Source organism: Panthera tigris, chromosome A1 (assembly GCF_018350195.1).
Source record: "Panthera tigris isolate Pti1 chromosome A1, P.tigris_Pti1_mat1.1, whole genome shotgun sequence".
NCBI lineage: Eukaryota > Metazoa > Chordata > Mammalia > Carnivora > Felidae > Panthera > Panthera tigris.
The window spans coordinates 70,658,542-70,673,178 of NC_056660.1; the positions used below are offsets into that span (position 1 = coordinate 70,658,542).

General features: G+C 36.7%; 1 protein-coding gene across 4 annotated transcripts in view; it reads left to right on the forward strand.

The window, feature by feature from the left end:
- Positions 1 to 14,637, forward strand: part of PCCA (propionyl-CoA carboxylase subunit alpha) — a 477,968-nt gene that overhangs the window by 165,122 nt on the left and 298,209 nt on the right. For all 4 annotated transcript variants that reach the window (XM_042979710.1, XM_042979700.1, XM_042979707.1 and 1 more), the window contains one exon: positions 13,172 to 13,303. In XM_042979710.1, the coding sequence (XP_042835644.1) occupies positions 13,172 to 13,303 (132 nt within the window). The remainder of the gene's footprint in view (positions 1 to 13,171; positions 13,304 to 14,637) is intronic.

The window sequence follows — 14,637 nt, forward strand, 5'->3', positions numbered from 1 at the left end:
CAAGGGGAAGGAGCCAGTTGAGAGGAAGCGATGAAAGGTGTAGGGAAGAGGTAGGTTAGCCTCTTCAGGAAGGGTCTGAGTTAGTTAGGGCTAAGGGGCTAACAGCAGTATTCCTGTCTCAGGAACAAGGCTCCATGAATGCATCAGACATGGGCACGCAGGAAGGCAGGCAGAGTGTCCTCACCAGCCAACTGACTTCAAAGTCTTGCTTACATAGCAGCTTACTGTGGGTCCCCTCTGCTCTGTGTGCCTTACATATATCAATCCATTGAATCCTTACAGGTTCAGAAATAGGCACAGAGTGATTAAGTAACTTGTCAATGGCCAACCAGGTAGTTTATGGTAGAATTGGAGTTGAGGCAGGCACCACAGTCCCTGCTTTTAACTATTATACTTTGCTGCTCCTAATTACTGCCTTTCTTTCAATAAAATTATTTAAAACCCTGCTTGACCATTGTTTTGTCTGATCTAAGTGGCATGGGAGCTGAGGGGTGTACGGGTGGTGTCAGTTGTAACTTCAGAACTCCAAAAGCCTATGTCAGGGTGGTGATCACATGTTTGAAGGGAGTCACACTGGCTGGTAAAACATTTTAAGGATATCATTTTGCTGGCATTTATGCTTACTGGATGTTGATGTAAAATGAAGCTTAGCCTATTATATATGGTGTCCGTTTTCTCCCTCAGTCAAGTTACAGAATTGACTTAAATGAGGGGAGAAGATTGCATTCTGAAATCTCATTTATCAGAAGTTAGGAAGGCCCTGATTGGATTTCTGAGAAAGTCAGAAATATCAGGTGATCTGAGTGCATTAAAATTGTTGCATATTTACTACAACTGAAGGTAGAAATTTTCTGAAGCAAAAGTTGGAATTTTTGAAATACTGCACTCATGTTTAATAAACTTCATTTGGCTCACAGTTTCCACCCATGTTTGCTTTATTCCAGTTACCATTATTGGTTTCCCAGAGTATTCTAGACTCACACTATCACAGTACTCATGCTGTATTGTGATTTTAATTGCTTGGCATATTGCATCCTCTTAGTTGGTATGTCAACTAAGGGAGCAGTGATAACATCTCTGTCTTGTCTGTCATGGTATCCCTAGATTTAGCACAGTGCCTGACACAGCATGGCTCCTTGGCAGGTACTTGTGGAATGAATGTATGACTAGCTGTTGAGTTGTACACCAAAGAAGTCTATAATTGAGATCTGGTTGTTGTTGGACTTCAGAGAAAGAGGAGACGTGTCTGGATGAACACTGGTTGTGTATAACCTCATCATCCTCCTCTGATGACCATACAACCCTTTACAGACCAGTGAGAGGTGTTTTTCTGTATACTTAAATGTTTGATTGCCCATGCTGCTTTTCCAAATCCTAGTTGTCTTTTTCCATCAAATGCTTCCCTTTTTGTGTGAAGCCTTTGATTTCCCCATTGGACTCCTATTTATTTACTTTTAGCTTTTTTAGTGCATTTACTGTCTACCATGTATTATTTCTGTCGTTTGGTACGTATTGTTTGTTCTCCCAGACTGTAAACTTCTTGTGTGCAGAAATCAGATCTGTCCAAGCCAGCATGCTTCTAAGAGTAGAAAGGGACTCTAGTCAGGTGGATGCTAGGGTTGTAGTTATGTCCTAGGACTGTGCCAGGCATACCTGATGTATGCTCACTGTCAGTAGTCAGTGTATCATCTTTGATTGTTGAATAAGCACTGGCCACCTGAACCTGTTCACAAGTGTGTGGGGTGGCATGAGAAGGTGACAGGGTCTTAGTCTTGTCTTATTTCCATTACTTTACCCATTTAGTGACAGTGGGCAGTTGATTCCATCCCTTGGATCCTAATTTTACTGACCTGTCAGTAGGGATGATTATTTATGGCCAGCTGGTTTCTTAGCCTCTCCCTCTTTTTAAGCATAAGATACAAAAAACCTTTAAAAATTTTTTAAAAATGTTTATTTACCTTTGAGAGACAGAGAGAGAACACACATGCAACAGATCGTGAGCAGGGGAGAGGCAGAGAGAGAGGAAGACACAGAATCCGAAGTAGGCTCCAGGCTCTGAGCTGTCAGCACAGAGCCCACCGCGGGGCTTGAACTCATGAACTACGAGATCATGACCTGTGCCGAAGTCGGATGCTTAACCAACTGAGCCACCCAGCTGCCCCCAAAAAACCTTTTAAAACTGAGATGTTCTACAACGTAAGACATTACTGTGGATTGTAGAATAAATTAAGGACTAACTTTGTGAACAAACTAGAAACCTGCGGACTGAAATGTTTATCTGTAAAGTGGTGTTTAGGATAAAGTAAGCCTGAAAATAGTGCCCTGTAGACAGTGTTAAATAAGTCAATAAAAAATATTAGTATTTATTTAACTTTAAAAAATTAAAAAAAATGTTTCCTACCTAAAGAAAAATTAACCTCTATTTGGGTCATTCCACTACATCTTCTTGTCACTTTGTCTTCATTGCATTCTAGTTAATAACTAAACCAAAGAGTGAAAGTTGCAGGTTGATGGGTTAGACTGTGCTGAATAGAGTGGGGAATTAGTCTGTTGTTCTTGGCAATTAATTAAAAATCATGATCTCTGTTTTTTTAGCATTCCCGTTCAGTATTTGAAATAAGCTTTATACTGTTGGTTATCCTAGAGTATGGCAATTAAGTGTGCTAACAAAAAAGAATATCCCAACTTTCAGTAGAGTATGGTTTACTTACAAACCACGGTTCTTATTTCCATCCAGTAGTGGTATCGAAAACTTGATGTGTTCCAGAAAGCAGTAAATTAAGCAAGGAGTGTGGAAGGACTTCTGCTTGTAGTAAATTTTACGATAAATTCATAAATACTTCCAAAGGAAATAAGAAAAGTACATAATTCAGATCATATCCCAGAGCAATTAAAAAATTTAAATTAAATTTAATATCTAATATTTGGACTAAACAAAAGTTCACTGGCCTTTCACCAGTTTACCACCTTACTATTCTTAGTCACTACTGGCAGTAAATGTTAATGGACTGTGAGGAATGAACAGGAAGCTGAGTCATGAGACATCTGTATTAACACCCCCTCATGCTAATTGAAGTATTATTAAATCTTAAGTTATTTTTTTACTTACACCGTAAAATTGCTTATCTAATTTCATAGTTATTATATGGTATATTCCAAAATTGTACTGGAAAAGTATTTGTTTTCAATCCAAAAGTACCAATTAATTTTAGTATTCATGAAACATTAAAAATAATTGGATCAGGGAGAAATGAAAGCACCTCATTTTTAATATCCAGAATGTGGGGATATAAAATATTTTATGTGAAGAGCATAGAAGGAAATTACAACTTCATAACTAATTTCTGTGTCCAGTTTACATAAGGAGAACCTTAGCACTACATAACAAATTTAAATGTGAAGCTTCTTACTTTGTCCTTTAAAAAACATACATTCTAAAAGAAAAACTTGAAAATTTGTACCTGTATCTTTAATGAAAGCATTATTGCCATTATAATATAAATTAACTTCTTGGAGATGCCAGGTCTCTGGGTGATAAATTTAGCAATTTCTTCTGAGAAAATTTAGTGTTATTGAACTCATTGCCAGTATTTTGCTAATGTATTTTTTAAAATGTTCTAAATATTAAAACTAGAATTTCTTTACAGGAGGGGAGGCTAGGATTCATCCCAACGTCTGACTTTTTACTTAACTCTAATTTTCTCAAAGCGATTGCTGAGGAAGTTATTGAATTTATTTTCTCTGGGTATCTTCTCTATTGCTTTTCTTTGATTCTTGTCATTGCAAGGAGTCTGAGAGTTTACATGATAAAGGAAATCTGTGGAACTAATCCTAGAAACCTCTTTCTGTTTTCTCACATAACACCTCCAGGCACAGAAAAGACAAAATACTTCATTTGCATTCTCAAACATTAGGAACTTAGAATGAGTCTTTCAGCTGGAAATGTTATTACATCTACATTTCCCCTGAAGAAAAAAAAAAGGTTAACAGCCCACTCAGGTTTATGTGAACTCATCTCTTTTTAGTATCCTGATCTGCACAAAGAGTAGAGAACGGTGAAGCTTAAGTGCCCAGCGTCTTTCTTCTTTACAATCAGTTAGACTCTGGAAATAGATCTCAGTGCTGATTACAAGGAAATAAAAAGAAAAAACCAGATAGGCACAAAAGAGATGGCAAACACCGACAGACTTTAATCTTAATCTTCTAAAGTGGAAAGAACATTTCCAATGTGAATATAGGATCTACTAACTAGAATTAAAAAAAAAAAAAACAAAACAAAACAACCAAAAACATTTTCCCTGTGAGCTTGAAAAGCTGACCCAGGAACTACAGAGATATTCAGCGATTTATAGTTTTTTAAAAAGGTTTTTATTAAAATGTACCAAATGTATCAAAAACCTCTTGTTTGCCCTAAGTACCTTTGTCAGAAACCCAACATTTAATAAAAGAAATTTAACCATTTTCTGACTTAGTAATAGTTGGAAAGTAGAAATGGAAATCATTCCACTCACTACCAAATATTAGAAGTAGAAAGTCTTCTTTTGCTGTAATGCTCACTTCCTGTGAATGAAAAACAAGGTTTTATGTGTAACTATATTCCTCACCTAGAAAACCTGACTTCTGCCAATTGTTACAGTGGGGAAAGTTACTACTAGTCTATTTCTCTAACTAAATATTGTACATGGCGATCATCTGGAAGTAATAATATTACTTGAGTGCACTATGCCAAGTAGACACTTAATACAAAATATACACTAGACTGAATGAAATCCAGATACTGGTAATATTGAAAGAGAAAGAGACAGATTCCTTTGGTTAAACTAAGTCACAGCATATACAGTGTACCGTAAGCTAAATACAGTTTGTAAGTATGTCATTAAGTTTCAGTTGATCTTGTGATTAAGATCCCAAACAAATGAAAAAATTGTGTTGGTTTATGTTTACATTTAGAATTTTAAAATAGAACCTTTGTCTCTCCTCTGTCACCTATCTCCCATATCAGTCAAATTCATTAATGTTCTGGGGCGCCTGGGTGGCTCAGTCGGTTAAGCGGCCGACTTCGGCTCAGGTCATGATCTCGCGGTCCGTGGGTTCGAGCCCTGCGTCTGTGCTGACAGCTCAGAGCCTGGAGCCTGTTTTGGATTCTGTGTCTCCCTCTCTCTGACCCTCCCCTGTTCATGTTCTGTCTCTCCCTGTCTCAAAAATAAATAAAACGTTAAAAAAAATTCATTAATGTTCTTAATCCTAATTTTTTTAGTCACATAAATTGGGTTCTTAATGCATGGTGAGCTGACTAGCACATTAAAGAAAATGACTCTTATAAATGTAGGGCGTTGGAGGCTGATGACACCCTTTACTAGGGTTATTCTGCACCTCTCTTTATTGATACCCCACAGTCCACGTGGAGGAAAATGAATTAGGATTTGGACTCCAGTCTTCTTTAATCACACACAGGTACACTGCACAGCCTGAGGCCTCTGGTAGAATATTGGATGGTGAGGGTGGGAGTGTTCACCCACCTACTTGTCTGCTCCTGGTCCAGCCATTGGTTTCACTCCTATAAGCTGATGGCTACTGTGAAATTGTTTTTGAAATTTTTATCATAAAACAAAAGATACAGGAAAAACTATGCAAGACAAATGTGTGGCTTGCCTAGGGTAAATTAATCTTGGAATCACTACATAGGCCTAGACATGAGACGTTTGCCCTGATTCTTGTCCATGTGACCCATGTCCATCTTAGCCTCCAGTCTTTCCCTATATGTGCTCACTACTTGAGTTTTGTAGTAATCATTTTCTTGCATTTAAAAATAATTCTGTGGTCCAAACGTGCATCCCTAGACACTGTGGTTTGTCTTGCCCATTTATTTTAAGCTTTCATGTCTTTTAAATTTCTCTTAATCCATAGGTTCTCTTTTCATACCTTTTCCTTACAATTTTCTGTTGAAGAACCCTGGGTTATTGACTTGTAGAATTTTTGTCAGACTTGACTTAGTTTATTGCAGACTCGAGTTGCAGGTCAGTGTTTTCCTTCATTCTTGGCATTTTCTACAAATTGGATTCCTACACCTGGATTCAGAGATGGGATCAGATTCAGGTTTTGATGCATTTGGCCAAGACTGTAGGAGCACATTAGTGTCTTGTTAGCACTTTTTAAGATCTAAGCAACGGTCGATGCTTACTGTCTATATTTAGTATTTCACTGGATTGCAAAATGGTGATACTTTAACATCTTTTTCGTTAATTAATTAGAATATACTTATAAAGAGACTCTGCCACATTTATTGTTTGGTTACCTAGCGGTACGACTCCTTTAGAAAGAGCAAGATAAATGCCTAATTCTTTACTTTTATGTTATGTTTTTGAGGTAATGAATCGGTTCCTTATTCACAATTGACCCAATTCTTATAAAAAGTGTCATTATGAAATCATAGATTAAAACATATTTTGTAGGCTTAAATCTGTTGGAATTATTAGTGAAGCTTAAGTTGTTTCTCTTAGGCCAGTGGGTCCTAAGTTGGTTCATGCTCTTTTTGACTTGACCTCGTAATCTTTTATAGCTTCCTTGTTCTCTGGTCTAACAAGACATTCTAGGCTTAAGTTTTACATTTCCTGCTCCAGGCCTTTAATCAGCCATCTTATCAAGATGCATTGGTTTTTTTAAAAAATGGTATCGGAGGCCACAGCATGCCAGACATGGTCATTGCTACTCATGGTCATCGTTTGTAGGCCTTTTCAGTTTATAGGGCCAGGAAGATATGTGTGTTAACAAGTTTATTTTTTTAACACGTTTTATGTTACATATGTGTATTACGTATGATGTATGTGTTAACAATGTTCCATTAATAGAATATATAACATTCTAATACATTTAATATGTGTATTTATTAAAAAAATTTTTTTAACGTTTATTTATTTTTGAGAGAGACAGAGACAGAATGCGAGTGGGTTAGGGGCAGAGAGAGAGGGAGACACAGAATCTGAAGCAGGCTCCAGGCTCTGAGCTGTCAGCACAGAGCCCGACGCGGGGCTTGAACTCATGAACTGTGAGATCATGACCTGAGCTGAAGTTGGATGCTCAACCGACTGAGCCATCCAGGTGCCCCTAATATGTGTATTTAGATATAATGCTATCCCCAAGCCCAAATAGGGTACATAAAATCTAAATGTATAGTATAGATGTTGCATAATATATATACTATATTATAAATATGCAACAATTTTCTTCTATATATAACATGAAATAAAAGTATATAGACTGTGCTTTATGTGAGATTAAAAATACCTCCTGTGTTTATAGTGATACTTATAATTAAAATTCAGGATTGCAGAACTTTTACTTACCCTCTTCTTTGTCATTCTTTCATATTTAGAGTTCTGACTCTCAGGGACAGGGGAGATGATGAAATTAGAAGCCTTCATAATTACGTGTCAGTAATACACACACAGCAACCTCAGGATAGCAGTGTCAACACCGATATGATTACTGAAAACATTAAAGAAGTTTTACACATCATCTTTCTATTCTTCCCTCGCTTTAAAAGTAGTTGTACTGTATCTGTACTGTCAGAAAATACAGCTAGTATAAAGTATACTCTCTCAGGTAGCTATAGACCATTTATGTTGACCTCTTTTTAGTCATTTTGGTTGGTTTTCTGAAGCTCATTCTGTAGTAAAGGAGTGGACAAACTTTTTTGTAAAGGTCCAGGTGGCAATTATTTTTGGCCTTGCAGGCCATCCAGTGTGTTGCAAATAGTCTTATTGTGGTCATGAGAAAGGAGCCATACAACATGTAAACTAATGCTTTCAGCTTCATGTAATTTACATATATCATGATACAGTATTCTAATTTTTTTTCCATAAATGTTTCCCCCCTAAAATCCATTTTTAGAGTGTGGACTGGACAGAAACAGGTAGCAGGCCATATGTGGCTCACAGCCTGTAGTTTGCAAACCCCTATTTTACTCGATTCCTCAGAAAAAGGCCCGGAGTTGTTGCTTATCATTATGTTTACTCTGCAATACTTAGACATCAGTTTTGTTGGATTTAAAATCCTTGGCTCATACTTTTTCTTGACCACATTATTCAGTTTTCTTTTGGCATGGATTATTGTTGTCAGAGTCTGGTGATAATTTATTTAAAAAAAAAATTTTTTTTTAACATTTATTGAGAGACAGACACTGAACATGAGCAGGGAAGGGCCAGAGAGGGAGAGGGAGACACAGAATCTGAAGCAGGCTCCAGGCTCTGAACTGTCAGCACGGAGCCCGACACGGGGCTCGAACTCACAGACCACGAAATCATGACCTGAGTCAAAGCCAGACGCTCAACCGACTGAGCCACCCAGGCGCCCCAGAGTCTGGTGATAATTTAAACTTCTCTTTTATATAAATGACATATTCTTTTTTTTCCTTGCATTTTTTCTTTTTCTTTTAAGCAGTATTGCTAGAATGTGTCATTCTGGGTTGAATTTCTCAGGTTTACTGTAGTATTTTTTTTGCTATGTATTTTCAATTTTAAGACGGTTTTCTTGAAATAGAGTTTTTAGTATTTGCTTTAATTTTCTTGAAAGACTCCTCTTATCCATATGTTGGATGTTCTTTATTTTGTCATTTTCTCTTACGTCGTTTAAAAATAGTTTTTTTTCTTGATGTTTAAATTTAGAATAATGTCTTTCTTTCACTTTCTATTTCTTGTAAGGCATTAGCTGTTTTCTTTATTCACTCTTGAGTTTCCTCTGGGTTCGTCTTCATTTCTAGAAAGATATTTTAATTTCTGATTGCATCTTGAGGTCAGTCACTTCATTTCTGAACATTTCTAATACTGATTTATGTTATTTAATGTGTCCTATTACTTTAACATGTCTTTCAGCTTGTTTTGAAACAGCAGGTAACAGTTTTAATCTATTATGTGTTGGTATGTTTTTCTCGTTTTTTTTTTTTTCTTTCCTTCATATACAGTATTCTCATCCATATTTTTTTTCCTTACAAAAACATTGTATGGGATTTTATCTTGACCTTTTTATTTCCTTAGTTTTATGTGTGAAGTTAGTTTTCTTCTATATTGCTTTTTTAAAAGAACTGCATATTTTTTTTTAAATGAGTGATACATGTCCAAGAAGTTTAAGTTTGAACAGAGATAGCAGGAAAAGGTTTATTCTGAGAACTTGAAAAGATGAATTAACCTTGTAATCTCCCTATTACTAATTTTTGTAAGTTTATTTATTTGAGAGCATGTGTGTGCCAGCAAGGGGAGGGGCAGAGAGAGAGGAGAGAAAGAATTCCAAGCTGACCCCACGCTGTCAGCACAGAGCCCAACATAGGTCTCAAACCCATAAATGGTGAGATCATGACCTGAGCCAACCTTAAGAGCCAGACGCTTAACTGACTGAACTGCCCAGGCGCTCCCAATTCTTTTTGATGTTCATACTGTTATCATATTCAAGAGTTAGCCTTTCTATCTGCTACTGTATGCTTTTGACATAATCATACTATTTTTGGAAGCTTTTTCACTGGCTTACTTTTTTATCTCATGTACTAAGTTCCCTGCACCAATCCTGAACTGACCTTTTCTAACTGAAGTGTATTTTGTATTATTCCTTTCTTTTAGCAAGGAATACATTAAGGTCTGGAATCTGAGTCCATTGGGCAGTTCCGCAATTTTTTCATGGCTATGTCTCTTGTCTGACCCTGGTTTTATAATTATCGAAGTAGTAATTCTTGGTGAGCCTAATGTGTATGCATTTAAAAGAAATCTGAATTCATAGTAAAGCAGTTTAGTAACTGTTGTATTTCTGAGAATTTATTATGCATCAGACATTTTTTAGAAGTGATGATTATTTCTGTTCTTCATTTACAACATAAAGCCTATTGTAAGTTAAATCTCATTATTCCCCTAAGATGCTGTTCAAAACCAACCCTTTTTCTTATTCTTCTATCAAAATTTGACCAGAATCATAAAATCACAGAATTTAGCAAGGGGAAGGAATCTTAGAGCAGTGATTTTGGCTTTTTGGATTTTGATTTTCAGCTTTTTGGATATTCCTATATATCACTCTTAAAATGTTTTCCAATGCCATTTAAAAAACACCCACTTTTTGGGACACCTGGGAAGCTTAGTCAGTTAAGCATCTGACTTTGGCTCAGATCATGATCTCACGGCTTGTGAGTTTGAGCCCTGCATCGGTCTCTGTGCTGACAGCTCAGAGCCCGGATCCTGCTTCAGATTCTGTCTCCCTCTCTCTCTGCCCCTCTTCCACTTGTGCTCTGTCTCTATCTGTCTAAAAAATAAATAATGAACATTAAAAAATATTAAAAAAACACTTTTTTTCCATGACTGTAAGACCTCTATCTGCCTTCAGGTATTATATGTATCATTCATGGTAAATTTACAAAGTCCCTAAAAAGCATATTTTCAGAAGTAAATTGTATTGCTGTGGAATGTCAAAAAGACTTACTGTGATTGAAGGAAATTGACAATTAGATGGATAACAATAAGATACAGGGTTAACAGAAGATTATCAAGAGGGTGGATAAATTCTTGCCTTACCTTCTAAATCATGCAATGACTTTGGTCAAAATCTCAGAACTTTTAAAACCTGCTCCATCACTTTGCAGTTATCATACTGTCTTACCCTAACTGCATCCTTGCTCTATTGGTCAAGGAGTTGTGGGAGTCAGGAGCCAGGATTCTGCATTCTCATTTTGCTTTAATTACATTTAAAGGCTAACCCAGGGAATACTACCAAAATGTAGATAAAAAGGAAATTGGTTCATTGGAACATCTCTTTGAGTAGTTAGTTACCCAGCTTACTACTGACTAATTTTCTTTTCTGTTGAATGGGACGAAAAGAATAGTTACTAAATACTTGATGTGAGCTTTTTTTCTTGGTAGTTTTTGCATTTTGGGGTGAGTAATTTTTCTCAAATCAGAATCCATGAGAAAAATCTAGTTGATGAGTGGTTCCTAGTTGTTGGGCCCTTGTTAATCAGAACTTTTACTGTACAATCGTAATGTATTTTGGATGTTCTCATTTATATTATTTCTCGAACTGTCTGCGTGGGTATTCTGACTACTTGGTTATATCTATCTAGCATAGTGGTATTTTAAAACAGCATTTATAATAAAAATACCTCCATCTTAGCAAGTAAAATGAGAATATGGAAAGACAGTTGATAGTTGAAATATGATTGTTTTCTTTTGACTTAGCATTTAGTGAGTTGCAGGTTTGGGATAAAGAGAAATGAATATGGTAGTTGCTGTGGTAGTTTATTGAGCTGGAGACCAACAGCATGGAGATGTGGGCCTGCAGTCACATTCCCCTCTTATAGAGAAGCTCCACTTTTCATGTGTTCTATCTACATTTTGGGGTTCCACAAAAGATTTTTTTTTTAATTAAGAAAAGTTTGTCCTATTACAACTAAATACAAACATTTGATGGAGAGGTACTTTATGAGCATCTGTTTTGGCTGAAAAGGTTTCTTACCTAGCATTATGCCATTTGTAACTGGTAATTGTAGGTATTTGGGTTCCTGTGATGTATTTTAGGGTCCCTGTGGACCTTGCTGTCATACTATTCTCATGTTCTCTTTTTATCAGGACTTCTGGTTAACAGATAACTGATAGTTGTGATATTCAGCTTGATGTTTTACATTATTTTATTTAATCCTTCAACCAGACTTGCAAGGTGGTGGCTATTCCTATTATCACACAAAGAAAAGGAGGCTTTATTATTTTAGAATCTAAAAATTCCCTTCTGTCTTGTTTTTGGGCATGAGGGAAAGTATACATCCTGAGTTTAAAAGCATCAGCTTTTCTATGCATTTTATCTGAGTGATTTCATCTGCAACTTTCAACTTTTTCCTTCATTTAATGCCTTTGAAACTCCGTATCTCAGCCTGGACTCATCTTAGAGCCTCTAGACCTCTCTGTCAGCTTTCTGAACACTATCTCATTGACCTCTCAGTTTAGCATGTGCAAAATTTAAGTCATCGTATGTCCTAATTATTTATCTCTTTGTACATTCCTTTTGTTGATTCCCTGTTCTCCTTCCACCTTCTGCTGTGGGTGTGTGTAATCTTCTTGGTTCATAATGACCGAGAGGCCAATCCAAGCAACACACTGCAGTAACCACTCTGGATAATACAGGGAGAATGAAGCTCCCCCAAGCCGAGTCTTTTTAGGTGCCAAGGCCAATAGATAGAATGTGAGACATAAAATACACGGTTTATTCTTTATACTGACCCAACCAAAGATCACTGGAGAATCGATAGGCACCTTACCCAGATGGCGCCCAGCATACAATCTGGTTTTCCTTTTTTTCATGTTTAATCTTCATTCTTTACCCAATAACCTCATTCTTTACTTCAGCAAGGCTCACCTTTACTTCTGTAAACCATGCTCTGTAGTGGCACTAATAACTACATCATATTTTGTTCTGTCCCTAATTAGTTCATTAGCAAAATTCACTAGCATTTTGTTCATTATAATACCACAAACACAGAGGGGGTAGATCTATTGCTGGGGAACTAAATATGAGTTATACAGAACAGTTTTTGTTGAAACTGTAACTCTACCTGGTAAATTCCCACTGTATTCTTGACTCATTTCTTATAGTCACAAAGATGTAAACATTCTCTACTTTCTTTTGTCTATTTCCCTGAGGTGTCAGTGATCTCGTTCCCTTGAATTAGCGGATATCCTGTGGTTTTCATCCATGTTGTCCCCTGTGTTTAGCTCTAAGCCTAGCACAGAGTTGGTATTTAATAAAAGTGGATATTTGTGTTGAACTGGGCAGTGTGCTGCAGGGTTTAGAGAATACAAAGGTTTATAAGGTGTTTTAAAGGTGAACCTACTGTTTAGGTTAGGTGGCAGCATACTATATATAAAAAATAACACCACAGCCGTGGCTGTTCCAGAGAATACTGTTAACATCAAGCAGGAATTCATCTTTGTTATTTTTCTTTGACCCGACTTTGTTTTCTATATCTTTGTGTACTTTAACTATATACGACATTATATATTTTAATGGCTCAAATGCTTGCTTTTAGGTTGTTTTGGGTGGGTAAAGGATTAGTAAATATATGTATGGGTTTTTCTTTTTATAAGGTTGTGATTCTGTATCAAGCACTGTATTGTTTTTCTCATAAAATTTGACTTGTATTTCTTCACAGGCAGCAGAAGATGTCATTTTCATTGGACCTGACACACATGCCATTCAAGCCATGGGTGACAAGATTGAAAGCAAATTATTAGCTAAGAAAGCAAAGGTTAACACAATCCCTGGCTTTGATGGAGTAGTCAAGGTGAGAAACTGTTTTACTGAAATATACATGTCCTTGAGTCAAATATTTTGTCAAAAGTGTAAGATAAAATGCACTTACTGCTTTTATAGAATATATATGTGTAGGTTAAAATAAATCAGTATTGTTGACCCTGGTTTATTTTATTTTTTAAAAATGTTTTATTTTTAAGTAATCTCTACATCCACCATGGGACCCAAACTTAGAACCCCAAGATCAAGAGTCACCTTGCTCTACCAACTGAGTCATCCAGACACTGCTGGATTGTTTTAAATGGCATAAGTTCGGGGTGCCTGGGTGGCTCAGTCGGTTAAGTGTCCGACTTCGGCTCAGGTCATGATCTCGCTGTCCGTGGGTTCGAGCCCCGTGTCGGGCTCTGTGCTGACAGCTCAGAGCCTGGAGCCTGTTTCGGATTCTGTGTCTCCCTCTTTCTCTGACCCTCCCCTGTTCATGCTCTCTCTCTCTCTGTCTCAAAAATAAATAAATGTTAAAAAAAAAATAAATGGCATAAGTTAAAAGGAGCAAGAAGCCACTTATGCATTGTATTTCACGATCAATGTTTTTTAAACTGAAGTATTGTTGACACACAGTGTTACATTAGTTTCAGGTGTACAACATAGTGATTCCCCAACTCTATACATTATGCTGTGCTCACTACAGTGTAGTTACCACCTGTCACCATACAATGCTATTACAGTACCATTGACTATATTCCCTGTGCTGTACCTTTTATCTCTGTGACTTATTCTACATGTGGAGACCTGTACTTCCCATACCCCTTCAACCACTTACCCATATCTTAACCCCTTTCTCTTTTGGCCACTATCAGTTTATTCTTTGTGTTTATGGGTATGAATTTATTTTTTGTTTTTTTTTCAGATTCCACATATAAATGAAATCATATGGTATATCTTTTTCTCTGATTTATTTCACTTAGCATCATAGGTCTATCCATGTTGTTGCAAATGGCAGGATCTAATTTTTTTTTTAAAGCTGAGTAATACTCCAGTATGTGTATATGTGTGTGTATGTGCATGCACGTCACCTCTTCTTTATCCATTTGCCTATCTACGGACACTTGGGCTGCTTCTATATCTTGGCTATTGTAAATAATGCTACAGTAAACATATATCTTTTTGAATTCATGATTTTGTTTTGTTTGGGTAAATACCCAGTAGTGGAATCACTGTATCATAGGATATTTCACTTCTTTAAATTTTTATTTATTTATTTTGAGAGAGAGAGTGAGCATGAGCAAGAGTGGGGCAGAGGGAGAGAGGGAGGGAGAGAGATTCCCAAGTAGGCTCTGCATTGTCAGTGGGGCTCGAACTCATGAA